This window comes from Lonchura striata, chromosome 5 (genome assembly GCF_046129695.1).
Source record: "Lonchura striata isolate bLonStr1 chromosome 5, bLonStr1.mat, whole genome shotgun sequence".
In the NCBI taxonomy this organism is placed as follows: domain Eukaryota; kingdom Metazoa; phylum Chordata; class Aves; order Passeriformes; family Estrildidae; genus Lonchura; species Lonchura striata.
Window position 1 is genome coordinate 17836432 of NC_134607.1, and position 27683 is coordinate 17864114.

The 27683-nt window shown below is 44.2% G+C and overlaps 1 protein-coding gene across 2 annotated transcripts in view; it reads left to right on the plus strand.

Moving 5' to 3' along the window:
- The first annotated feature begins 7324 nt into the window (after nucleotides 1-7324).
- DENND5B (DENN domain containing 5B) overlaps nucleotides 7325-27683 on the plus strand; it is a 107941-nt gene continuing 87582 nt past the window's right edge. For both annotated transcript variants that reach the window (XM_021539994.3, XM_021539995.3), the window contains exon 1: nucleotides 7325-7479. In XM_021539994.3, the coding sequence (XP_021395669.2) occupies nucleotides 7368-7479 (112 nt within the window). In that variant the 5' untranslated portion in view covers nucleotides 7325-7367. The remainder of the gene's footprint in view (nucleotides 7480-27683) is intronic.

Consider the following 27683-nt stretch of genomic DNA (forward strand, 5'->3'; position numbering starts at 1 on the left):
CACAAGAAGGTAAGCACTTCCACCACTGAAATCAGCACATCTCAGCTGTGTGTGCTGAGTGTCAGGGCCTTGAAGGAACTAATGGGTCTTACTGGCCCTGGCTCTCCCCATAGCCTGCCCACAGCCCAGGATTCTATTTCAGCATCTCTGGGGCTGTCAGTCCCTGCCCAAGCAATGTCACTACAGGGCTGGTCTCTAGCTCCCCACAGTCCTGCCCAGTCCATTCATGGACGCCCAGCAAGCCATCCCTCTCCCCCTTGCCATCCCTAGGTCGTGTTTCCAGTCTGGCTGTCTTCAATGTCACCCATGGGCTGACATCACAGTTGGAGCTGCCAGACACTCTGACAGTGTCTGGCACCAAAGGTTACCAAGACCATCTCTTGCCCTTCATCTCTGCTGGGTAGTGTTGAGCATCAGGAAGCCAATGGCTCTGATTTAGCTGGGAAAAGACTTTTTACTGGGTTTCCCCAGTAACAGCTGAATTTTAGCCTGGGAGGAGGTACTGAGCTAGCTCATTGCCACATTAGGCAGTGTCAAATGCTCCCACCCCCAAAAGGATGTGCTTGATGGGAACTGCTGGAATTGCTCAGCATGGATCCGGGCTTAGATAAATTGGGACTATTGCTTTGCAAGGAAGTCACTAAGAAATATGATCTTCAAGGAGAAGCAAACTGCTTTGATCTCTGTCCTTCTGGTTGAGCTCCTCTGTGTGAGCTCAGAGCTGATTTCCAGCAAAGCACGAGTAGTCAGGCAGCACAGAAAAGCTGCAGTGTGGCTGCTGTCAGTAGTAACTCTCCTAAGCAGCAAATACTGTGAGAAGGTGTGCTGTTCTTGGGCATGAGGAATAAAAGTGTCAGAAAGATATGGCTGAACCTGTAAATGTTTAGATTTTTGCTAAAAGCACTAGTAGGGAAATTGAAACATACACTCGATTAGTATGAACTGCTTCTAGATTCAGAACAACACCACTGCAATGGTGTGAACACAGAGGACAGAGCAAAGGCAGTCCTTGCTAAATGACACAAAAATTCACAATACATATTCATTGCAGGAAATACTTGTCATCCGTCCTTGATTGCATGTTGTATATTGGCGATGGATTCGATGGCTTTGGATTTCTTTAGCATGCCCTTGGGCTTTCGAGTGTGCTAGGATGCATTGTAATGTAGATGCAGGGTGTCTGGCACTTCTTACTGAATGAGGCTTCAAAGGGAAGTTTGAATCAGACTCTAATTATATTTGTAATAATGCCAAAGGCATTTTGACAAAGGGATTACCTGCTGTTCATGGACAGATTTTGTCCAGAGCACTTGAAACCCATGGAGTTGGTTCATGCTTCCACTGGTATTGGCAGATATGGGATTACCTGATTTTGATAAAGGCAGGCAATATTTGTGACTAGGCTTTGAGCACAACAATGTTACTCAGGTAGATGTGACAGCTTGAATACCTTCTCTGGAAGCTTTCCCAGTGCCAGAGATCATCTAACTGGGAGCACAGACCACTGACACAGCTGTGCCTGAACCCCTGCCACTGCAGACAATATTGCTGTGGGCATGTGGTCCAAGCAGCTTGCCAGGATCCCCTCATGCCTTTCACTTTGCCACAATATGTGCCTTTGAAGCTCTGGTGCTTTAAAAGATGCACACAGCCTTTTCCTCATGCTTTATGTGGGCAGCTGTATTATGTTGCAAGATTCTTCTACCTTCTCAGGTCTTTCCCAAACAGACAGTTTGTAAAGGACTGGGGTCCTGGAGCACTGAAAACGGAGGAGTTGGAGTTTAGAGGCAGGGAAACAAACACCTTTAGCAGAGAGCAGAAATTAGTTTGAAATGAAGAGCAGAGGTTTGCTGTCCTCACTGAATGCCTGCCTCGACAGGCCTGGTGTGAAAGGCATCTGTCAGCAGAGATGGTGGTGGGACGCGTGGCTGGAGGAACTCGGCACAGGGGCTGCTGCCCTGTAGAGGTGCATCTGCCTCCTGGTGCATGGGGCTGGCCTGGGGAACAATAGAGCTTTGTGCCTGGCAGATGTTCAGGCAGTGCTGGCTTTCTTTTCCTGAGGGCAGTTGAATCAAGGGCTTCTGCAAGTCAGGTTACAAGCAATTTGGCCAAGGTCACGCAGCGAGTGATGCTGTCAGAGATAGATGGAAATATCTGTGTGCTCTTTTAGCTTGGTAGTCCCAGCACAACACCTCCATTAGTGCGTGACATGCTAGTGATTTATCCAAGCAGTACTTTGCTCATCAGGTTTTATCTCAGTAGCAGTGGGAACAGTCTCTGTGTCTTCTACATCCAAAGAGCAGGAAGTGTACCTTACTCAGAGCAAAATAAGGTCTCCGACACAAGGATCTTGGCAGTGAACCATACAAAAGGTAATGGTTACGTATGATCTTCCTCCTGACTTCATGGAGTGAGGGACTGGAGGAAGCCTCACCTGCCTGGCAGGAGAAGGTGCGTCTCACAAGCTCAGTATAGAATCACAGGCAGAAGTGGAGGAAAATGGCAGGAATCACCACAGATTTTTGCCATACTGTACCACTGAACACAGGGAGAGGAAAGAGTGGGGTGGAGAAGGACACAAACCTCCAGAAACCAGGCTTGGCAGCCGCAGGACTTACCTAGAAGTGGTTTCTGAGGCGGTGTGTGAAGCCTGGGGCGTTGCTGTCACTTCCCCCCTCCAAGACTAAACCCTTGAGGAGGCTGATTCAGGATGGGGGGAGGTTTGAAGGTCCAGAGAGGCCAGCCCTGAAGCAGAGCTGCCTCCTCAGCAGAGGGATGAGCTGCATGCTGAGAAGCCTGGCTTGCAGCATGATGATGATGTGAATGAAAATGGACAACACAGTTCCATCCCTGCCTGTGTTTTGGGATCTGTTTGCTGATGGTGAACTGGATGCACTCAGGAGAGGCAGGCAAGGCTACAGATTTGTTTGTGAAGGAAGCAGTGGGAACACAGAGTCAGTCCCATGAAGGAGTGGGGAAGAAAGTGCAATAAACTATTGCATAATTTCAGTTGCCTCATGAAACCACTCCCTGAAGGATCCTTTCAGAAAGCAGATAACAGTGGAATGAATCTACATGTGTTTGCAATGCAAAGGCATGTGTATGGTGAATGTACATAAAATTAATAAAATGCAATGGGCTACAATAGGGAATTAGACATTTAAAACCTTCAAATTTTAAATCACCAGAGCTTCAGAGGTCCTATGGTAGAGATTCTGCAAAACAATAATCTTTTACTTTATCTGTAAGCCTCCTGGATGAATAATAATTATACAGTGTGGCAGAGGAAAACCATGTGCCTTTATGTAAGTTTAATCTTTATAGATATGAGGCAGGTATAGAAGGTGAGTTACTTGCTTTAATGATATTATAATTTGATTAGATATTAGAATATGAACCTGCAGTATCTGCTTTCTAAGCAATGATGGATTGGGCTGGAGGAAGTGTTCTTTTCTTTTTGCCTTATGGTTTATTTGGGTTTAGACCCTAAAGCAGCCAACACTTCTCCCATGCTCTAAGCAGTCTTCTTGCATAAGCTCCAAGAATGAAAATTGCATTCTTTATGAACCTCTCTATAAAATCTTCCGTTGTTGTTTTTTTCCAACTTCCGCTATCAAGTCTTCTGCACTTTGTGCCAGAATGACTTGGATTTCAGTCTTACAGTCTATCTTTAACTGATCCATATCCCGTGACCATTCACATCCAGCTCCTCGTGAAGGGGCTGACAACACTGCTCCTCTGAAAGTCAGCCAAGGATTGAAATGTTCTGAGCATTACAAACGTTCGTATTGCATCTTTTCCTTCCTTCCACCCTACAGGATCTCATGACCCCGTAGATATTAGAGCAAAACAGGAGAGGCTTTCAATGGAAAATCAATGTGGCTTGGCAGCTTGTGAAAGATCTTAGAGAGGGAACTGTGGAGCTTGCGGAGAGATGAGCAATCCAGCACAGCAGAGCACAGCAGCATGATTTCCAATTCATGGAAGAATGATGAAGAAAATAGAAAGTGAAGCAACAGTGTCACAGCAAGGGGAAGGGATGTAACCTTTAAATAGCAGGTTTTTCCACCTCTCTGAAGCATTGGGCATTGACTTCTTGCAGAAATAGGCCAAAGAGCTTGATGGTCTGATCTTTTATGGCAGATCCTAAGGGCAGGGTTAGCTGACACGCTTGTTAGCATTTGACCCAGTTTAAACTAACAGGTTCTGAGGAAGAAAGACTCACTGAGAGGTTATGGAGAGGGAAACCTGAACCAAAGTGACATTGAGAGAAATATTCATGGCAACTAGAGATACAAATACCTAAGGAAGAAGAACAAATCTGCCAAGCCAAAAACCTTCCCTTGTACCAGTGGTAATCCAACTGGTGAAGGAACAAAGCTGCTGCCGTGTGAGAGCAGATCAAAGTCAAAGATCACAGGCAGATCTGGTCTATGCTAGTAGGTTTTTTGTGCCTGTCTCAGTCTGAAATTCTTAGTCCTACCTTATCCCTGTTCCTTGGAGCAATACTTAAGAGGTTCTGAAACTGCTTTGTGCTCTGCTGTGCCAGGGACAAACCTCATCTCCCTAGAGGACACCCATCCTGTTCAAATCCCTCGTGGAATTTTAACACTTTTTGTTGGTGAAAGGAAAAAATACCCATAATCCCACCCAGTTATCTCTGATCATCTCAGATGTTTATCATGGCACAATTCTATCAGACAATGCTGCTTCCCAGGCTGTACAAATTTACAAACTCCTGGCATTTGTTAGTATGTGCAGCACTTTGTGATACTTTTAGGTCTCAGCCCTGTTTTCCTCTCACTGTTGCAAGAAGCTCCATAGCACCTTTGTGGACCTGCTGTGATTTCTGTAAAATTTAAGCACTCAATGTTGCTAGTAGAGCAGAAGTACTGAAAGCAGGGTAGCCTTTTTAAGGAGGCACAGGTGATCAGTGCAGGGTGGTTTTGGATGGTGAAAAAACAACCAAAATGCCTAGATTCTGCTCAAATGTCATAAAAGTTACAGGTTCCTTGGGATGAGAGGCAGGATGGAGGGGGGGAAAACATCCCATGAGAGTGAAGAAGAGTTACCCAAAGATAGTGTGCAGTAACTAAAGCTAGATCAGCCTGGAGGGAAATATTAGAACAACTTAGATGGAGGGGTTTAGGTAAGAAAATCCAGGCCCCAGGGACATAACATGGCTTAACAGTGCCAGGCAAGCTGTGTCTACTGGCACTGCTTGGCAAAAGATCTGAGTGGCCCCATTAGGGTGACTTCTGTGCCCAGAAGATCAGTTGTCTTAGGAGAAGAAATCAGTGCCCCCACAAAAAAAAAAGTGTCTGTGGCGGATGGATAGAAGTGGGAGCTCAACCTCACAGATAACCCAGGAAGAGTGGATTTATTAATTTTACACCTCCAATCCTATGTGTTGTGTTTTTCCTCTTGTTTAATGCTATATGATTTGAGATTGAGGTGTCTGTGCATTGAATTTTATTCAAGCAAAAAATGCTGCCCTTTACAGAAAACAGCTAAACCAAAGCAATCTAGAACCAGTTAGCAGCTGGGTTTTACTTAAGGTAAAAAGGTCAGAACCATTGTGTTCATTTTTGGGTTATTTTTAGAAGCAGTCTTAACTCATACATCCTTTAGAGAGGCTGGTGGAGCCTCTGTCTTGGACTTCCTGGAGACATCCATGCCATTGGGCCACAAAAAACAAAGGTACCTACAACGTGAGCACTTGGTTTTGAATGAGAGTCACAGACTGACTTGTCAAGCTTTTGCCATCTGACCTAAAGCTGAATAAGCAAATACATACAAGTTAATAAACAAACCAAACTAAACAAAACAACCTAGCTCTGGTGCAAAGTCGAGAAAATTACTGGTCTCACGGAAAATTTCTCTGCAGCTCCAGAAAGGTTCAGGTTGTTACTGAGTGCTGCAACTATAAGAATTGGGGATTGTGAAAGGATTAATCTTCCTCTAATTTTTTTCGTTTTATTTTTATTGGAGATTTGGGTTATTGAGAAGGGGAAAATATTAGTTTAGATATTGTCTGCTTTCATTAGAACACTAGAGGAAGCTAAGAAATAAAAGGGCATAAAATTTGTTAATTTGACAGGATGAAGAGAGAGAGATGCTGACCTCCAGGTCAGACAGTTACTCCATGTACCTCCATAAAATGACACAAGGTGGATGAATTATCAGTTTCCTTGTAGGTATTTTCTTATCATAGGCACTTGTTGAACAAGGACATGTAAACCATAAAAAGCAAAGATGTGATTCACACTGCTAAGGGGTAAAATAAAGGGGTCATAGGAGTCCACAGTAAGAAAATGACAAGACGGTAATTACTACAGGCAGCATGGACCAGGACTAATAAACAGACAAAACACAAAAGGATAAAGGTGAAAATACTGAATGATATGATATCCAGAACACTGGATAATACTAGAGTTCTGGAAAATACTGAATGATATGATATCCTTATGATATCCAGATGTCAGAATTATCGACATATGGGGGGGATCTTATTACTTTGAGAAGAAAAAGTTGAAACTTCAAAAGAATCATCTCTGCCGCTTTAAAAGTAGGTGCCGCTCCTGGATGGGAGCTGCCAGTGTTTTGGCATCGGGTGATCCTAACGAGAATGATTCTAGCAACACGGGTAAAATAATGCTGATTTATTTCCGGACACGGAAGAATGACTAGTAAATATTAAATAAACTAGGAACAAAGCAACATTTTAGATTTTTGCTTGGAAACGGAATGCGCGTAGCCAAGAAATAGCTCTCTCATACGTGAGCCATCCATCACGGCTCGGGGATGGAGACCGCACAAAAGCCATCCGCCGCGGGTGGTGGCTGTTGCTTCCACGTTGGGGTGGGGAGGAGAAGAAGCCGTTTCCCCGGGCAGGATTCCCGCGGGAAGCGCTGAGCGCAGCCCGGGCGCCGGGCGGGGCTCGGCCGCTCCAGCAGCGAGGCTCCGGGAGCTCCCTCCTGGGGCGGGGCGGAAGGGACATTCCCGATAGGAAGCGGCACGGTCTCCTGCTTTATTTAAAGAAAGCCAACCCCTCCTGCTCACACGCGGGGGAGCTTTATGCTTTCATCGCGTATCCAAGGATCGCGGGCAGGACGGGTGACAAAGCCGTCCGCGGCTCGCCGGGCACGCTGGGGCGGGGGCGCAGGGTTTAAATGCCCCGCGGGGGCGGTCCGGCAGCGCGGCGCGTCCCGCCCGTCCCCGCCCCGCTCAGCTGACAGCGGGGCCGCCGCTCGGCGCCGCGGGGGACGGGGGGCGGTGCGCGGTGCGCCGTGCCCGGCCCGCGGGCGCGCCCGAGCCGCACCGCTGCCGCACCGAGCCGCCGGGAGCCGCCGGGAGCTGCCGCCGGCATGAGCGGCAGCGGCAACCCCGGGCCCGGCGCGGCGCCCTGCCGCTTCGCCCACTACTTCGTGCTGTGCGGCATCGACGCGGAGAGCGGGCTGGAGCCCGACGAGCTGGCAGGTGAGCGGCGCCGCCGGAGGCCTCGCCCGCACCGCCGCGGCTCGGCGGGCGCTCGGGATGCGCTGCCTCAAAATGTCTGCTCCCCCCCGAGCAGGGGAGGAGGAGGGGGCGCTGCGCCGGGGGGAGCCGCAGGGAGGGAGCGACTTTGGAGGATAAAGCATCCTCCGCAGGGGCCGGTGGAGCATCCCGCCGAGAGCGGCTCCCGCCGGGCGTGGGGGGCGTTTGGCCGCCGGGATGCGCATCACCCGCAGGCCGGGCTCCGCTGGCCGCCCGGCCCGGTCCCTGACGGTGGCGGGGACAGGCAGCCCCGGCGGGTGGGCAGAGCGGCCCCGCCGCGGCCAGCGGGCTGCCACGGGCAGGAGAAGGGAGCCAGGGAACCGAGGGTTACGGAATTGGAGGGAGCCGAATGACCGAGCTTTCTGCCGGGGCAGATGCATTTTCTTCAGTCTCTGCACTGGAAAGGAGGGGGAGGGATCTGAGAAGAACTGAATATATTAACGGAATCGCATCTTTATTATGTTTATTCGCACCTTATGTCTATTCAGAAATAGTCTTCCTGAATCCTTCTTTCCCCTCCACCCCAAAAATGTTACAGAAAAAATCGAACAAAAATATTGCTTAGGCTCTAACACATTTTCTAAAATGTTTATTTTTGGTGGGCTCATGACTGGATATGAGCTGATTATGTTGGCTTAAGGCAGCAGTTCTTCCTCAATGTCACTTTTGTTTATGCAAAAGAAACTATTTAAGTCAGGGTTTTGTGTATAAAATTTGATCAGTTTCAGGCTTAATAACAGGGCTTAATTGCATGGGAGCTTGGCGTTTCCTCATGGAGTTAGGAGTTTGGAAGTGTCTAAGTGCCGATGTTTGCCCATTCCCGTGCGTTCACACTGCAGGCAAAGGAGCTGTGCGTGGCTGAAGTTGAAGTCAGCTGTGAGCCCCTCTGTCTGGCAGTGGGATCCTGAGGATGGGATCCTGATGAGGTCTCTGCAGCTATTGCATCAGGAAGTACCTTGCCTTCTGGTTGTGTAAGCGAACGACACGATGATCTGTACAACTGGTCAATGTGCGCTGGTTGAAGTTCATGTTTTTGTCACCAGTAAAAGGGGTGGATGCACATATGTTTCCAAGGAACCTTATCTTAAGGCAGGGTAACTTAGTCTCTACCCTTGGCAGTGAGCACACACTACTATATGGAGGCAGCCCTGGGGTCTCCAAGTTGAAGCATTAGCTAAATGTACTTTCATCTCTTTGTTTTTTCACATGTACTTGTGACCGCAAAAACCTGTGTTTTCAGTTTTGCTGCTTTTAGTAGAAAACTCCCGACTCCCAGGAGCCACCTCCCAGCTGATGGTATACAGGGTTTGATTTGCATGGTATGACCTATTGGGGGGGTTTCAGCTACCTAAATTTTGAGTCATCTATCTGAAAAGAAACTATTTTTAAAGCTGTGTTGGCTGGTAGGCTGTGCATTCCCTGATGTACCCAGACTTTGCACGTTGTCTTTTGCTGAGGTGCACAGCTGTGCTCCTGGGGAGCACTGCTCAAGGGCAGCCTGAGTGTGGTGGGTTTGTGCAATGTGGTGCCTCGACTACAAGGCTCCTCTTCCATGGTCATTCAGTGGGTTTTGCTGAATTGCTCCAGCAACACTAAGCAGATTTCAAAGCCAAAGTAATCTCCCTCTTCATTTTTCAGTGAAAGAAAGTAATTTTGGCACATATAGGATATACCATTTATAAAATACAGCGTAGTTGTGAATAATTTAAAAGAGAAATTAACAAAATTAGTAATTTTTGAAGCCATGTCTTTGCAATTGGTTTAAACTAGGCAAGGTCCAGCAATATGGTTTGGGCATACAAACACTTTTGGTAATGCCAGTTTGGGAGACGTTCTTAATGCCTTAGGAGGGTTGGGATGTGATAGAGGAAGAAGTGGAGTAAAAGAAATATGATGGGACTTAACGTTGCCACTGAGCAATGTTATATTTTCTGATGTTATATTTCCCAGCTTTCTATCAGCTGGGAGCTCAGCAGTGGGAAATTCTGGGGAAGAACAGGGAGTGCTGTAAGCCACAAATATAATACAGCTGTGGAAAAATTAACTTTGGTTTGAGATGTAGCTGAGAAAACATTTCTGTTAAAGCTTGGGGAGTACTAATGCTGCTGTAGGCAGGCAGTAGTGAGAGCCCATCTAGAAATCTGTCTTACAGGTTTCAAAAACCAAGGTACTACAATTGAATTCCCTGATGTAATGGGTGGAGAGAAAGATGCTTGAGGGAACAGAAAGTCTGTTCTATCACAGCAAACCCACAAATGGCTATTCTTTCTAAAAATGTTCTTAAAATTCTTTGTGGGAGTAAATGACCCTGTTCTTTCAGTGTTATGTAGCTGTGGTAGCTACATCTTGCTGTCCTAGTGCTTAAAGAGCTTGTTGAGCTGTCACAAGGCATCAATGAAAAGTTACTGTGACTTAAGCTGCTACACAGATCATCCCCAGTTTAGCAAAAAAAAAAAAAAAGTAATCAAGAACCTGCTTATCTCCAAACCCGTGAATCCCTTGGCAGCCAGTGTTCACAGAGCTCCCGGGTCTGACTGATGGAGCTGCCTTAGGACTGAGCAAAGAGCAGGAGAAGGGACAAGAGGAGCTCTGCTGCTACTCCTGTGAAGAGAGAAGCAGGAGTTAGAAAATCTTTGAGGATGTGAGATGTGCTCGGTGGTGATGTGCAGATCTGCAGGCAGCTCACTGCGGTGCAGGGCGTGCTGAGGAGCTGCCTGTGAGTCAGCTCTGGCCTCATCTGGAGCTCCCTGACCTGTGCCCTGCCTGGGCTGGGGACAACCCGGGACTCTCCCCTGTGTGGAGGCTTTCCTTGCCTTAAGCCCAACATCTCTTTCCACAAAAACAAACAAAAAAAAGCACACACACAAAAAAAATCCTCATCTACCGCATCAGGCCTGAAGCGAAATGTTTTAATGTTACTCGTGAAAGTAGGGCAAAGAACTGCTTTTCTGATTCTTGTAGTGTTGATAGGTCTGTTCAGAACATGAAATAAAATCAACATTTATGGTTGTATAGCATTTTGACATGCTTTTAGGGATAAGTATTTTATTTTATAGTTCTTGTTCCACTGAATGGATGCTCAGGGCTTAAAATAAGCTTGGTAGATCAGAATTTTCCACCAAGCAAATAGTTCATTTTGCTTAGATTATTTTTTTCTTTCTCATGTATGATGTTTTCTGTTACAGATTTTTTTTTTTTTCTTTTTTTGAATGAGTGAGTTGCTCCACAGCTGGTTCTACAGATGGCTGATTTGGGGTTTTTGAGTGAACTAATTTTGAACAGCTAAAAGCTGTTTACCTATTGCTCAACTTGGTAGTGTATCCAGGCACACAACAAAATTGTGTGTAGATTATGATGTTGTCAAAACACTTGTGGCCCTTATCACAGAGCTCTTACTCAAGGATGGAGGAAAAAAACTTTTTTGCTTCCAGGCTCTTTCCAGGGACTGGAAGGAGGAAAGGAAACTATCTAAGGATTTCTTGGCATTTAATATTTGGGGAGGTCATAAAAGAAAAGCAGGGTATTTTATATGAAATATCTTGAAAAGCATGAAAATTTCAGTATTGGTTTCAGTGCCCTTTTGAACTCCGCTGAAGTAGGGTGAAGGGAGCTTTTCTGTCATGTTTAGGGATTATGGAAAATAAATTTCCATTCACTTTCCTCTTCATGCCTGCTTCTTTCAGGTAGAGCCATTTTGAGACTATCAGCCTTGGAATTGCATGTGCTCAAATGAATTTGTTGTAGTAAATATTTCACATTGCATTTAACAAAAGACCAAATTGTTCATTAAATTGTTTCTCTCATATGTTTTGTCATATTATATGAACTTCATGAGCATATATAGTGAGTTATATGTTCAGGGCACAAGGTTTTCTGTCTGTAGCAGCTTTTACCATTTGCTTGGGGAACAGGTTAAATTTTGTAGGATCTGGTCCGAGTGTCACAAACTACAGTTTAGAAAAATTCAGAGTACACATGACTCAAATAAAAAGAATATGAAATATACTTAATTGGGGAAGTAATTTAGTGCTCTGGAGGAAAGCAGGGAGAGAATTAGGGTGTTTTGTTCTGAAGTGGAAGGACTGGCCTCCATTGAGGGTGCAGTTTAGAGGAAGAGAAGGTGCAGTAAACCAGTGTGGGAACTGGAACTTGAAGGACCATATTGGATGGTGCCTTCCCTGTCTTAGACATGAATATTGGTGGAGTTATGGTAGCCTGCTTGCTGTGTGAAAAGATTCATAAGGTTTTTATAGGGTTTTTTTGCCACGCATGAACTGTAAATGTTACCTTGCACTGTCTAGTTTTGGCCATTGTGTAAAGATTCAGTGTCTTACTGTCCTATTCAGTGTATGCTTGAAAACTGTAGAGGGCTTCATTACTGTATTACTTCATTACTTTTAAGATCAAATTCTTTATTTTAATAGCCAGCAGAGCAGAGAGTGGATGCTGGTCATGCTCACTGAAAATGCTGAATGTCTTGGGAAAAACGCACATTTCTTCTACCTCATGCTGTTTACCTACAAATATCCACATATTGGAAATTAATTTCCCTTCAATGAAATGTTAAAATCTAAACAGGGCATGCTGCAGTCTGGCTAGCTGTGCTTCTTATCTAGTAGGCTCTTATTTTTAGAAAGCTAAAAGACTTTTTTGTCCTTGTGTGTGCTTGGCACCTGCGTGCTCATGCCTCGCAGAGCCTCCCCACCACCCGCGCCGCTCTCCTTCGCGCTTCCTCCGTTCCAAGTCTGTGCGCGAAGTGTGCTGCCAGAAAACTTGGTGGCATTACTACAGTCATACAACTTCTTGTGTGCATGGCTCTTCTGAAAATAGGCAATTGGATTTTTTCCTAGTTTGCTGGAAATAGACTAAGTTTCCCTTTACCGAGGAATAGCTGATCCGTTGCGATTCCTTTTCATGACTTACGCAACTGACACAAATGATAAGCAGGCTACAGAAGTTTTGCTTTTCACTTTTAAGTACAGTCCAGATTTGCACAAAGCATTTTTGGAGGGATTGTCCAGATTAAGTAACCTAGATGTGGATGAGAATGGTGCAAGTAGAGGCAGAGATAGCTCATTTTGTTAGCTGTTCAAGCAGTTGGGGTCGCTTGCTTAGGATTTCTCATCTTTGCCAGGGCTTGTGGGAGGAATGGAATTCAAGCATGTTTCCAGCCCCCTTAAGAAGTGATGCTCAAATGCAGCACTAAATCTTCTGACATTATAGCTGGAAAAAACCAAGTCTCATGGATTAGGGATTGGATGGACTAGTCAGCTTATTGAAGTAACTGTCATTTTTTGTGAACTGTCATAATAATAGGGAAACACTGTGTATTCATTTGGGAAATCTGTTTGCTAAAAATCTGAGCTTGATTAATATTTTGTTCATGTGAAACCAAATCTTATTCTGCATATATAAAGTGTTGCTTTTCTAGTTAAAGGAGTATGGAGATAATCCCTGCTTTTGGATGCTGAAACATAAATAAAGAAATAATGTTTCTGCTCTCTTCTACATTTTCCAAGGTAGTGGCACAGATAATTGCTGTAATGGTTCATTCTTCTTTTTTTTTTTTTTTTTTTTTTTGGCTATTGGAGGAAACCAGAATTTCATTGTAATACCACAAAGATTTAAAATGTATTTTAAAAAATATCTGAATTATGCATTAACGACTTAGTTACTATAGGAAGATTTCTGCAGCCAAAGGAAACAATGCTTTTTATAAAGAACTGTCAATATTATTGACAAGTATGATCTCCAGTTAAAATAACCTTTAAAAAGGAGTAACTCTCTTGCTGTCTTGGATAACACACCATTTGTGGAACTGCTGATGGCTGTGATGTATTGCTGTGTTTCAGCAGTAGCACTTTATTCTCTATCTATATATATGCCGGAGAAATGCTGGATTTAAATGCTCACCCAGCCCTGGTGTGATTATTCTGTTATACATTTGCCTTCATCTAAGTTTTTTATACTGTATTCCTTTGAAAATAAGGTACTGATTGGGTTGGAAAAACATTATTATTCGTGTCAATAGCACTGACTCACTAATGCTAAACCAAAGAGAATTTCTTGTACTTCGCTTGCTAGATAAGCTGCTGTTTTGATTTCCACTTAGAAAGACTAAAACCTTTTGCACTCCCAGAGGCTGCTTGGCTGCCAGTGGCCGCTGCAGTAGCGGGGAAGGAGGAGGTGTGACAGTGCAGGTGAGGGGGATCCAGGGAGGATCCCAGGAACTGCCCCGTTCATATTGCAGGAGGCAGCCCTTTTCCTTCACACACTGTAATTGCAGCAGTAATCAAAGCAGTGCCAGGCAGGGCGGCTGAGCTGCTGTCCTTTAGAAGAGCGACCTACATCCAGCCCTAATCTCGTTCCTGCGCATCAGCCTGAAGTCGCTGCTGGCGCTGTCGCGGTGGCCGAGTGGTGCAGTGGCTGGGAGGGACAGGGTGCCAGGCCCGCAGCCTGCCTGGGGCACGGAGCCCCCGGACACACCGTGGCACGGCCCGGTGGCGGTGGGGACGGCATGGATGTGGTGCTGTGAGCCTGAGTGCAAGGTCCTGCTGCCAGGGCAAAGGCTCCCGTGCTGGTGTCCACCTCCGCCCCGTCCTCAGGTGCTGGAGGCCAGTGGCACTGGGGGACGGCGATGCTCAGCGCACGGAAGAGCAGTAACCATAAATATGGCACAATTGCTCAGGGCGGTGCGTGACTGTAACATTGATTTTTCTGCTCAGCTGTTTTCCTTGTCCTTGCCAGAGCCAGTGCTGCAGGAGCTGTGCCAGTGTCCTGACACCCTTCCCACAGCTCGCCTGTGCCAATGCAGAGCTCCATGTAGGAATAACTCCAAAATGAGCTGCTTCAGGAGAGGCTGCACATAAGCCAGGAGGGCGAGGGTGGCAGGGCTCTGTTGCCTGCCTTCTTTCACCTGCTTGTCATGGTCTAATCAAGTTGTCCTTAATGCCAGCTCGTCCCTAAAACATGCTGACAAGTGTACAGCCCACAAAGCCTCTGCATGGGCTGGCACTGGATACTGGCTGGCACACTGCTCCTGCTGCAGTTCTGGTCTGTTGCAGTGAGGGCTGGAGTCAAGGAGAAATGTGAATGAAGGGGAAGAAAAACAAAGAGTGTGTGCACTTCTATGCAGTTAATGCTATGATCTTTGGCTGGTGCTGTATGAGATCATGTAGGACCACTTACACATGTGGAAAGAGTTTCTTCTTGAGCCACCCCTGGTGTGCATGGAGAGGAACTGTGTGGAATATGTGAATCTCTACAGCTCATGACTGTAAATAGCCTCCCATTTTTTCCCCTTCTCTTCCTTTTTTTTTTTTCATTGTCTATCTCTTAACCAGTGAATAGCAAAAATGTATACAGTAGGAAAAATTGCATTGAGGAAAACCAAATTTGGCCAGGAAACAGTAAGATTTCACTGTGTTTTTTTGATCACATTAGCCATATTGGTAATCCCAAAAGCAATTAGGGAAGAAATGGTGATAGGTCATCATAGTAAAAGAAACATTCTGGGGAGATGACTAATGTGTGATAGACTGCTGAGGTGTCAGATGTAAGCATGGCTGGAAGAAATTTCTGTTATATTGCCTGTATGAAAATATAAACAACTCCATTTGTGCTTCTTGCTTGGAGTCAAAGACCATTTTTAATCAGCATTGTATCTCAGCTGAAGGTTCTCTCATTAGGGTGTCCTAGGCTTGGTGGAAGTGCCTGGCTGAAAACTGGCTGGCCACTCTCCTTTGGGGTCTGAAGTTTTGCTTCTACCCCATGACTACTCAGCCCATGAAAATTAACATCAAAACATCCAAGCAAATTCTCAAAGAGTGAAATGGGAAGAGTGTTCCATGGGAAAGAGGAATGGGAAGAGTCCTTCTGTGGTTTGAAGTACTTTGCCAGATTTCCGTGACCTGCTTCAAGTGATAGTACAAAAATTAACTCTTAGTAGAATATGATAATGGAGTGAGGGGTATGTTTTTGGTGGATCTGTAAAGAAATCTGGTTCTCTCACTGGAGAGCAGCCTTCACAATTTCATACAAACATGTCAGCTGTTCTTGGTTTGTGCTCAGAGGCAATGTTTAAATATGTCAGTCTTGTAGAGTGAGCACCCTCTCACCCTGGAGCATGAATTTGAGTTTGCTTTACAGTCATTTTAAGAATCAAATTGCAATAATAATTCTGGGATCTAGTAGCACTTAACCTACCAAGCTTGATATAGAGTCAAATCATGCTTTGAATCTGTGTGAGTGGTAAGTTGCACAGTATGAAAGCCAGAAGTATCCTCTGTCCACCCCCTTCTTGGTATTCTCTTGTCATGTTAAAGACTTACATGTGGAAGGGTACAGGGGGGCTTAATCTGAAACACCAGTCTGTGTAAACAATGACAGGATTAAACGAAAAAAAAAAAAAAAAAAGCCAAGCACAACCGTCATGGGTGTGTAGTGGCTGCTGCTTTTCACGGATGACTGAAATTATTTGTATAAATTTGCATTTTCCCCTCAGCATCTCTATAAAGCTCTGCTCATTTCCATGCAGAGCTATTTTCACGTACAAGCGGATTGGCATGCGGTGGCACGCGATGCGATGCCATGTCACCTGTGGGAGCAGCAGCTAGAGCTACAAGGGAAAATCCAGCATCACCATGTTTACTCCTTACACCATTCTGCCCTGGTGTCAGAGGTGCTTTGAGTCCCTTGTGACTGAAACACAAGAGGGCTGAGCTCTTAGTAATGAATCGATGAAACCCAGAACTCACTTATCTGGCAAATCCTCAATGAAATATTGTTCAGTTCAAAGCAGCCTGCTTTGGACTGACCAGCATCTGGAATCAGATGGAGCCTTCTGGAAGAGGATGCTGCTGTCATGGTCCAAATAGGTATTGCTTACACTGGCTTCAGGTGTCTGACAGGTTCTGCAATCCATGTTCTCACTGACCTGGAGCCTGCCTGGAGGGTCCAAATCACTTGTTTAAGAGCCCCCCTTTCCTACTTTTTCTCCAGATTGCTGCTGAGATTAATCCAGTCAAATGGTGTAAATACCTTCTGCTGGGCTCTCTGGTCTCCCCTGAGATGCTCAGGAAAGAGAATTGAGATTTGTTGTTTTAAATTCAAATGATGAAATATTTGAGCAAAGAATGCACTATGCAATTGAATAAATATTTGGCTTTTCATTGTTGAGGGAGGGGAGGATTTGCTGATGAGTTAGTTATTCACACAATACTATTTTTCTATCAGCATTCCCACTTGGTATTCTTGTTTGTTTTATGCTGTGCAATATTCTTGTTGTGAATTTAAAATGAAAACCAATTTTATGCTTAAAAACAAAACACTAGCTCTCTTAACACAGACTTTCAGCTGTGATACTGGCTGGTGTGGAAAAGATAAAGGGCTGCTGCACAATTTCTAGAATGGGACTTTTTTGTAATGTAGATTTTGGGCTTTCTCACTTTTATTCTTCCAGTATATGAAAATACACAGCACCAAGTATTTGAAGAAGAGTTCCCACTTTTTGTTTAAAAAAACCTCAAAACAAAAGAATCCAAACAGAACTAACAGAAACACTGAAAACACCCATCCCCCTAAAATTTTGTGAGGTTATGAGGATTAAATGTTTGTCATGACTCACATTGCTTGAAAACTGCCAGGTGCTTTATAAAATGACTGATTGGTAGATGTGTGTAAAGCTATAAAGGATGTATTTTGCTGTACATGATGCCTTGTAAGCACTGCAGAAATATCAAGGCCAGGAAGAATGGTATGACACTGTCTTTAATGCACCCCTTTTGGGGATGTCAGTCTTTGTCTGTAACTACTATTGCTATGAATCTATTAAGGGAGAACCTGTATCTCTGGAAATCAGGATAGCAGCTATTCAGCATGGATGGATTAGACGTTTAGCTGTTTCCCAAGATGATGCTGTTCAAGATAGGTTTCTCTTACAACATATTTGCAAATATATTGACTCTTCCTGGCTTTAGTGAGTGTGATAGCAGATGTTGTTTGACTCTCTTAATTCAAACAGGGATGTGTTGTCTAGTGTTTGTGTCTGAAATTGGGGAATGACTAAGAATTAAAGAATCCTGGTGTAGGGAATGCTATTAAGTAATCATCTTTTTCCTGTATAAATATGAACATCTGCATGGGGTGAGGCAGCTGTAACCGTGGTCTGCTGTTGCACTTAGCAAAAGGGGAATGTTGATGGGAGATGTTAGCTTTCACAACAGCAGTTCTGGGTAACAACTTATTGTCATTTCCATGCCCATGTCTTTGTTTCTCTCTACTTGGAGCTGCCCACAGGGTGGAGTTGAGCGGGGAAAGAAAGAGCCCTGTAGAAATTTGCTCAGCGTAAAGCACTTAAAAACCAACAACCAAATCCAAAAGAAAAAAAATCCCTCCAGCCTCATGTGGGCTGAACTTCCCATGAAAACTGTGCCTTAATGAGCTCAAGCCCCTCAGCCCTGCTTTGTCCCTGTCAGCAGGTGACAAAGAGCCGAGGTCCCTGGCGTGGGTGCCCTGGCTGTGACCCAGGAGCTCGGTGCCCTGATTAGTTCAGCTCTTGTGCTTTCGGGAGGAATAAGAATGATGAAACATCTTGTCTGGGGGCCTGGATGTATTCATGCTCCTCGCCTTCAGGTCCATGCTAGCACTGGAAGAGCTGTTTGTCCAGCAGCTGGGGAGAAAAGGCACAGATTTAGGTCTGTCCCAGAGCTGGGAGTGCATCGCTCAGAGCAGCCGTTGCAGTGCGTGTCCAAGATACAGATCATATATGATGGTGCTAATTATCTGAAAACTATCTGCAATTCAAAATCGGTATTGGTTTTCAGTTACTGGTTAATATTTTGTCAGCACTTTGTGACAATGACTTCTGACCGTGTCCCAGTATTGCTTGTGATGCACTGAATAACTCAAAAGGGATGCTAATGCTAACTAAGCAGGAGACCATCTGTGTTGTTAATAGTTCAGTGTTATCACACTCAATACTTAGCTTGAGTGATTGATAATATGATCACACTAGGCTTGTTTCCTTTTTATCAAAAAAAAACCAGTCAAAATACCAACCCCTGCAAACCAATCTTATCCTCCTCCCAGTCTTATCTACCAACTTCAACTAATTTTGTTAGAGATGGAATGGAAAAGAAAGATGATTTTTTTTTTTTTTTTGTGAAGTCCCTGCAGCTAGAGCAGAGATCCTAATTAACCTTCCAATAGTGTAGGCACACAGTTTGTGGTAACTGGGATGGGGCTGCAGCTGTGAGAAGCAGGTGAGCAGTAGGGAAGGTAATGAAACATGGAGTGCCCAGGTGCACTGACCAACCACTAAAGGGAGCAGAGGGCACACAGGTGTAAAGCATGTAAGGTGAAGACTATAAAAGGTTGGGTTAAAGGATAAGAAGGGCTGATGCTTGCAGCCTTCTGAAGTGATATGGTGTTATTCTGTATGGGCTGATGCCTGAAGCCTTCTGATGAGGTATGGGCAAATGCTTAAAGCCTCCTGAAATTGTATGGTAGCTGTCTCAACTGCAACATATGCTGCAACACAATAGCACAAAGGCTGCAGGAAAAGCAACAGCACTTTCTAAAACAAGGGAGGCCCCTGCACGAGGGTATCCTGGCAGGCTAATTGGCAGCCTCAGAGCTGGGAGCCAAGCAGAGCACGCGCTGCCTCCTGCCCATCTGGTGGGGAGCAAAGGCAACTCCTGGTACTGAGGAGGAAGGAAGGAAGGACTATTGGAGCTAGCAGGCCTGCATGAGAAAAAGGAGCTGCACATGACAGGTCCGTGATTTCTGACCTTCCATCCTGTTGCATAATTCCTAGTGCTGTTCACCCATATCTGTGAAAACCTACAGATGTGCTAAAGCTGTCATTCTTGGTCTTTCTTGCTCAGTCTCAGGCCCTACAGTGGGAACAAAGCTATGTTTGACAATAAATAGCAGTTCTCAGATGGTTGTTATCAGAGTCCAAGTCCTTCCTCAAGCTTAATGAAAGGATGTAGGAGCTTGACTGTGTTGGTACTATTGCATCCAGAGATGTGTGTATGGAAAAACACTAATGTATTTTTTCAAAATGTACTGAATGGGAGATACAGAATCAGAATATGCTGGGGAAGAGAGTTCTTTACTATCTTTTTATTTTCTTGTCTTACCCCTTCCTACATTCAAGAACAAACCAGCTCATCCTCATGCTTTATTGTTCTAACATACTCTTCTGACCTTTCTGATGATATTGGTAAGAACAAAAATCTGTAGTCTGATGTATTAAAGTGCTAATGATGCATTAGGAGTCATAAAACTGTAATAAGTGCATTAAATTTTGAGTAACTCCAGTAAAAGACGCTGCAAGGGATGGCTAATCACTTTACGTTTATGAGTTGTCTTGGAAGTAAATGACAATATCCAGCTGAATCTGCCTGCTGAAGTAGCCTAGAAGGAGATGGCATTGCCTTGAAGTGGAAGGTTGACAATCTGTGCTTGATAAATCTGCTCACACTGAAGTGGCATCGCTCCATGCTACCAGCAAGCTTGTAACAGATGAATGCATTAATGAACCCCTGGGTAACTGAGACAACCCCTGGGGGCCAGGGGATATGGGGAAGGATAAGCACTGCTGACTCAGTTTCTCACTTTATATTACATGTTTTTTTTTTTTTTTTCCAAACTGTGCTTAAACGATTCCACATTAAAGTGAGAATATTCAAGTGTCTTTCTGCATCACTAACAGTAGCAGAGCTATTTGTGTGGGTTTGACTGGCTGGGTTACTTAGGTCTTTTTATTTCCCTGACTTTTCTTGACTTGAAAAAATGTTATAATCTTCAGATGTGAAACACTGACTCTTGGTTAGCTGCTGCTAGACCATGCTGAGTCTTTGTATGTTAGAGAGAGGCTGGGATCAAACCTCCCTTGGGGCCAGCTAAGTGATCCACTGAGCCGTCATCATCTTCTGCGTGTATTCAATTAACTGGCTGGTAAAAGTGTGTAGAGGCCTCTGAGGGCTGATGACATTATGCAGTCTGGAAAGTTTGGAAATTATTGTAGCTATGAGAGAAACAGTTTTAGGATGCTACTTGGCTTTTGCAGACTTGATTATCTTTAATTTTCACCATCTGAATAGGCTTATTAAGAAAGGAATTGCAGTTAAATTTAAGCAGGCTTCTGCATTCAGGAATTAAATTTCTGTTTTTCTTTCTTGTAGTGGCTTACTTACAATTGTCTTGCTAATGCATTTAAATTCCGCTCCTTAAAAATGTATTAAGTGGTTTATTTGTAGGAGGTCATCAGTTTCACAATATTGTATAGAACTGAAACCAAATCCTCCTGTCTGCAGCTGCAGTGTTAAATAGAGCATCATTGTCATGTGGTGAGCATGGCTGTCAAAACACTTTGGTCAAAGTGAGTAACATGAACGGTTCCTCTACATTAAATATTTATAGAAGAAAATGCAAACTCAGAGGGCTGCCAGCAGACAGACATACTGCCTAAATACATTGTTGTGGTGGCGAGGGCATGGATCTTTGCTCTGCAGCTTTAGGAAGAAGACAGCGACCTGTTTCTCCTTGCTTATGGCCTCAAGGCTGTGCTTTTTCTGCATATGCACATATATGAAAAGGAACTGAAATTTAAAACATCGAAAGAAAACAACAGCTCTGCACAAGTGATTTGGCTGCCAGCATTCCCCAAAATGGTCTGTTCAGCTACAGCAGCCCCAGAAGAGCATAGCCCAAGCTTCTCTTGTGTGCCTGGCCTCAAGGGCAGCACCTCCTTATTTCAGGTCCTCTGGTGCAAACAGGTGGTGAACTACAAGTGGCGAGATGCTGAGGAGAAAGCCATGTAATTAAATCTGGCACTGTTGTATAATAAATCTCCGTTGTATTCTTTAGCTTTCTAGAGGCCTTTTGAGCAGTACACAATGGCTGTGATTAATGACTGTTGTATTGTCTTAAATAATAAGCTTGAGCCTTTGGATAGGTGACATAATTTAGCTGTAATGAGCGTCAGCTTTGTGTGTTTGATCTCAATGCTTTGAATTTCAGTGTCGTTGTTGCCATATCCTTGAGAGATTGTTTTATGCTGAAGAAAACCAGTAAAGAAGGGGGATGGGCAGCAATTTTTATGAGGGTATGAAGAATCCAACCAAACTGTTGCTCTGAGGATGCTGACTTTCTTGTTGTCTCTTGTTTTTTGATATGCGAGATGAAAGTGATTTGAATTGTTTATAAACTGGACCCACTGCTATTGAGAGAAATCTTTTCTTTGATAAAAGTATTCCTTGCTGGGAGGTGTCTGCTGAGAGTACCAGTGATGGGTGTTTCCTTTTGTGTGTCAAGATGCACCAAATAGCCATAGCAGGGAAAAGGATTTTCGATCCTTTCCACACCATCACCTCATCCATCACCACCTCAGCAGGCTTCTCTGCTGTTTTCTCTCTTGACTGAAGGCAGCAGTTCTTTGATATGAGCTCCTGTGTCTTCACGTTGCCTGGATTCAGCTGGCAGACAAGAAAACGCATTATATTTTCTTCCCTGCAGTACCTGTGAAGAGCTTTCCCCATCTCTATGCTGTGTATCTGCTCAGCACTTCAGCAGAGCTGGAAAGGGAGGGCTGAGAAACTACAAAGCACATCAGACCTAATTATTCAGCCAGCACAAGAGCCTTTCTCTCCTGCTTGGGCTACTCAATTTTGGCTGTGTGGGTAGTTTGACTGACAGAGCTTGCTGATCCCAAAGCCATTTCACTGTGCCATATTAAATGCTCCAGCCCCAAATCCATCCTCCTTGGGGCAGCCTGGCCCAAGGGGCAGCTCTCATAGCAGGGCTCATCAGTGGAGGGTCAATGCAGACTCTCCCCTTTGTCTTATTTTTTGCAGGGGTGGTGGGGAAAGGGATTTAAAATCCCTCACCCTTTCTTAGTAAGTCTGACTCATCTTGTTTGGTTTAGCGTTGTGGTAGAAAGAAACATAATGGATTTGTTAGGGTCAGTGCTTCACATTGTGGTGGTTGACTTTGATGGGCAATAGGGCCTAGTTTGCCACTACAGACAAAGGATTTGTAGGTCTTGCAGGCTGCCATCTGTTTCTAAAAGCAAGTTTTTGTGGAGAAGTGATGCAGCTTGCATGCTGAAAAAGTTGGGATCTTTTTCTTGAAAACTGCTATGCCCTTATGTTTGAGCTTTATATTTCAAAACTAAACACAGCTTATTAATAGTAAGACTCTCTTTTGCCCTCCATCAGGCAAGCTGAACATCCAAATAACATTAGTGGTGTGTTGACGTCTTCTAAAATATTTGTGTTTAGAATGCATACACTGATCCCTGGAGTGGGTTCTATTCTTTTCTTCAGCCCCCACCCTAACTCTGAAACACAACATCTGGTTGTATTCAGGTTATTTGCCTTTATTCTGCTACATAAGCATATGTAGAGACTGGAGAAGAAATAATATTCAGCTTTCATTTGGTTTTTCTCTTGTGCTGAAGTTTTGTCCTCCCTTAAAAACAACAGAAAAACAGTTCATCATATTCTGCCCCTATAATCCAGAGTGGAAATTCATGCTTTCCTGCAGTGAGTCTGCTGCAGAGTCTCTTAAATAAAGTGGCTGGCTGACCTGTAGGGCTTAGACATGCTGACAAATACGGACTATTTATGTGCTGTGTGTTAACCTGTTAATGGATTGTTTCTATGTATAACTACTGGAGGAAGCACAGAGCTGCACAATCCAGGTCTGGAGGGCAGGAAGACATCCTGCTGCAGGACTTAGCAAATGTAATATTAAAGCCTCTGCAGTTTTCTTGTTTACAGCTGCAGATGAACAGGACCTCCAGCACTATAAAGAGATCCTGGATTCTGGTCCTGCCCATTTGTTTAGCCCGTTGCTCTCATGGTGCAGTCCTTCTTAAAACTCTTACTGTTCATTTTTCTTTTTTTACTAAGGGGAGTGACTGGTGTGACTGCTGAAGCTGTGCAGGTACACAGAAGCATTATTAAAAATGGGGTGAAAGTGGGATAAGTGAGCTAATATGCTGCTGCTGAATGTCATATTAAGACTGTGGTGGCAGCCAGAGGAAACTGGCACCTTCCCTTTGCCCCCAGACAGAGCAGCCCAAGGCATGCCTTCACAGACATCACGGGCATCTCGTCACTCTCCTGCAAACCAGCATTTGCCAGCCACTGGCAGAGCTGGCAGGCTGCACTGGGACTCGTGCTCTCACTGCTGTGTTTCTGCCTGTTCCTGGAATTAACCTGTTCTCCAGACTCGCTGCCAGCCCTGGCAAGTGGCTTGGGGCTGGTGTGGGAGAAGGGGCTTGCTGGCTTCCCTGCCCTGCTGGGCAGTAGGAAAGCCAGTCATCATCTGGAGAGCACACGACCAGCTCTGCTTCCTTGCCCTGGCTTTCCTCACAGCACTGTGCCTGAGCCAGCGCTGTGCAGGCAGCTGTGAAAAGAGGATTTTTGTGTTTGTTTGTTTGAGGGAATTAAAGGAATAAAATGACTGTCTTTGATGTGGTGTTCTGGTTCTGTACTGAGCTTTCTGCTGCAGGAGCTGATAGCCTGTCCCTCTGCCAAATTTTCCTCTGAAGGGTGGAAAAGGCTACTGACAAAGACCTGGAGCCCAGAAAAATGGCATTCCTGGTCCATAGGATTAATTTAATGAGGGGGTACCCAGCTCTTATATGAAGATGAGAGCTGATCCATAGTAGGCAGTCTAAACACAGGCTGCTTCTACTGATTCAGGCTCCTAGGTCCTCTACCTGGCTGTTTTGTGGAATTTAAATAGTTTGCCAAGGAAGGGCTTGTCATGTCTGGATATGTAATCTTGACAGCTTTGGATAGCTGATGCTGATGATCTTTGGAGATGTGACAAGGGTTCAATCATCAAATACATGTCCCAAGAGTGAGCCCATCCAGCTACTATAAACAGCTTTCAAGCAGCAGGAAAACTCATGTCTTCTTTTAGGTGCAGCAGTGCCATGGTGTTAAGTCCCAATGCCTATATGGGACCCTTGGAAATATGCTTGAGGAAGCCCATCATTTTCATGCAGTTAATTTTAAACTTCCAAAGCTGAAACTTTCTTGACTCTCACTAAAATACTGGGTGACACAGAAGCTTCACAGAAGTGCAACCATTAGCTTAAGAGGGTCAGATAAAAATTGAAAGGGTTTTGTTTAATAAAAAATTCCATCAAGTACTTCTAGTTAGCTGTTTGAGTATTGAGTTTGAGAAGCTAACAAGTTTTTTGTAGTCCATTTGTGGACTCCAGGTTTTTGGCAATGTGTATATACTACAGCTTTGGAGCTATCAAATTTATTGAAGTGGTAGGTGTATGATCCTCTGTATCTTTTTTGTGTAGTCTTTGTATTTTCTAGACCTTAAAAAAAAAAAAAAAAAGAGGGGGAGTTGCAGAGACTAAACTTCTGGAAAGTGAGGACAAAAATGGTGGGATTGTTATTTGTAGAAGCAGCAGCTGATTTAGTCAGTTTAGCCAAAGAATCTTTGGCTCTATCAGAGAATAACTTTTTCTGCTGTACTTAATTGAATTTGCCAAGCTGGAACAAGCCCTGGCATAGCAGTTACAACCTCTGCCTTTGCTAGTCAGCAGCATGCAGAGCTGCAGAGAAGTGATGAAAAATGCTGAGCAAATGCTGTGTGAACTGGAAAGTCAGCACTGCAATGCCTTCTTGACCTGGTGTTGATGGTTATTTCCTCCTCCTGAGTCAATTTGGGACATTTGGCATGTGTCCAACACACAAAAATGAATTGTGTTCTGCAGGGATTCTCTTCTCTGCAGAGGTCCAGGCAGGCGTCTGTGCTCTGGAGAATGCATCTGATCAAGCCTCTGTGGAGGAGGAAAACTCAGATTAGTTGGGAGCTGCAAGAGGAAAGAAGGAGTTCTTACATCCCATTGCAAAGGAACATTAATTTTGTCTGGAAGCACAAGAGTTATAGTGGAGAAGGCTAAATCCTAAATTTCAGTCCTGATGTGGCATTGACTGTAGGTCTTGAGGAGCTTTATGTTCTGTCATTACTGCAGTCTACTGGAAAAAAGTATTTGTACAGGCAATGAAAGCTTTGGCTATGGAAGCTGCAGTCATTTGCACACACAACTGGATGGTTCTGAACCAGTTCAGTGATGAGCAGTCCCAGCCTGCCTAGTGAGATAGTGGGGAGCTAACATCCTACCAAATTAGTTGTTACTTGAGTCAGGAACATTACTTGAGTGGTGTCCAAATGAATGCCTTCCATTTGAGTTCATTTGGATGTAGGAGCTGCTGTTTTTGTTTGATAAACTTGATAAACCTCATCTGCTGTAACAGTGATTTCAATTGGAGGAAGATAAATTGAGGTGGAGAAGGAAATTGGAGGGCACAGGCTCAAGCCTGAGCAGGAAGGTTGTTTTAATAACCTTGTCAAATGCATGCTGCTCTGGTTCAGGGTAAATGCCAATTCTTAAAGTCCTTAAGGTAAAAAAGGCAGAGACCTCAGTTTTTCAGGTATATTTGAATATAATATTTGAATACATTTGAGATGCCTCTGAAAAGCAAGCCCAGTTTCCACCAACTGAGCAAGACAGGAGACCATGTCACTTCCTTGAGAAAAGAGACTGAATCTCTGCTGGGTTTGTTTTCCCAGTCCTGGAATGAGAGCTTTCTGTTTGTGCTATCCAAAATGCTGATTAGTAAAATGTCCTGACAAAAAGGAGGCATTTAATGCAGCAAGTGGAAGAGTGATGTAGTTTATCTGTGGTCGTGGGTTTGCCCCTGTGGGTGTGTGAGATTTGTGCCCTGGATTAAGGGCGACGGTGTGTGCTTCTATTGGACCCAGAGGAAATGACTTTCAAGTGAATTGAATAGTGTTGGGTGTGTGTGTGTGAAGAATAGAAAGCAATGAGCAGAAATCTTTTTCTAATTTAAGGTAAGTTTCACTTTTATTTGGTGCACTGCGCTAAAATAGCCCAGATACAAAGCTTGAGGTTAAAATGCACACCAAAGCTGGAATACAGGCTACTGTTTGGAGTTGCTAAATTGCAGAAATTAGTAGAGAACAAGAAGTCTGTAGCTTAGTACATAAGCAAAACCTGTAAAAGGCCTGATAGCTTTTTCTAGGTTATAAGGCAAGAAGGATTGTCAAACAGAAGTGCTGAAAGTCAAAGCAAAGGTGCACAGTGCCTGGGAAGCTGAGGGTGGTGGTGGCTGGGCTTTCTCCAGGTCAGTGGGGAGCTCTGTGTGTGTACAGATGCATCTGCAGACCGAGTTACTCTTTTCCATCACAGAGGAGCCCCAGGTAACCTGGTTTGTTAGAAGAGGGAGTTTCTGCTGGCTCATGTCTCTGAGACCCTTTTCCACTCACTAATGGCAATTCACTGGATATTTCTCACTCTCCTAAATGAGAGACAATGACCTCGATGGCCAATAGGGACAGCTTCAAGAAGAATCCTGGAAACCTGATGGCTTCTTGTGTGCATTTTTTCTGCACTAGCTCAGAGAACTGTAGTAATCTTTTGCATAAGGTGTCCAGTTAGTGATCTGAGTGAAGGATACTTCATTTGGTGCCAGGGCTCTTGCACATGAAGTATATGCAGTGGCACTTTCTTGTTTTTTCATAACAACCAATTCTAATGCTTGTTGAAAAGCCTCATTATTCCACAAGTCCTAATGTTCCACCAGGAGTGATCTTATCAATCTCTCCAAACTTTTCACTTATGCTAACAGGAGAAATTTTGACATATTTTTCCCTCACTCTGTCCCTTGGTCCACTAACAGAAAGTTGTGGAAATGTGAAACAAGAAATCGGTCTTTTTGTGTGTATCTGTTTCTATGTATGTTCATGATAAGTCAAGATAATGTTCTTAACTTTCTTAAGGCTATGAGTACAAAATCCATATTTCAAAATCTGTGAGGTAAGAAGAAAAAGGCATAAATGTGAAGTGATGAATGTTTCTAAGAGGATTTGTTGAGATAGATGACATACGGGATTACCTCATATATATATATGTATGTATATCTGTACTACAAGATGAACTAATGTTAAACCTCTGACAGACAAAATCACAGTATTTCTTAAATGGGCACAGCATTTACATTTTTCTTGAGATATGGCTCTGATTTAGAGCCATTTCCCCAAGCTTCTTCAGAAAGCTGTGGAAGCATGAGCTCGGTTACATC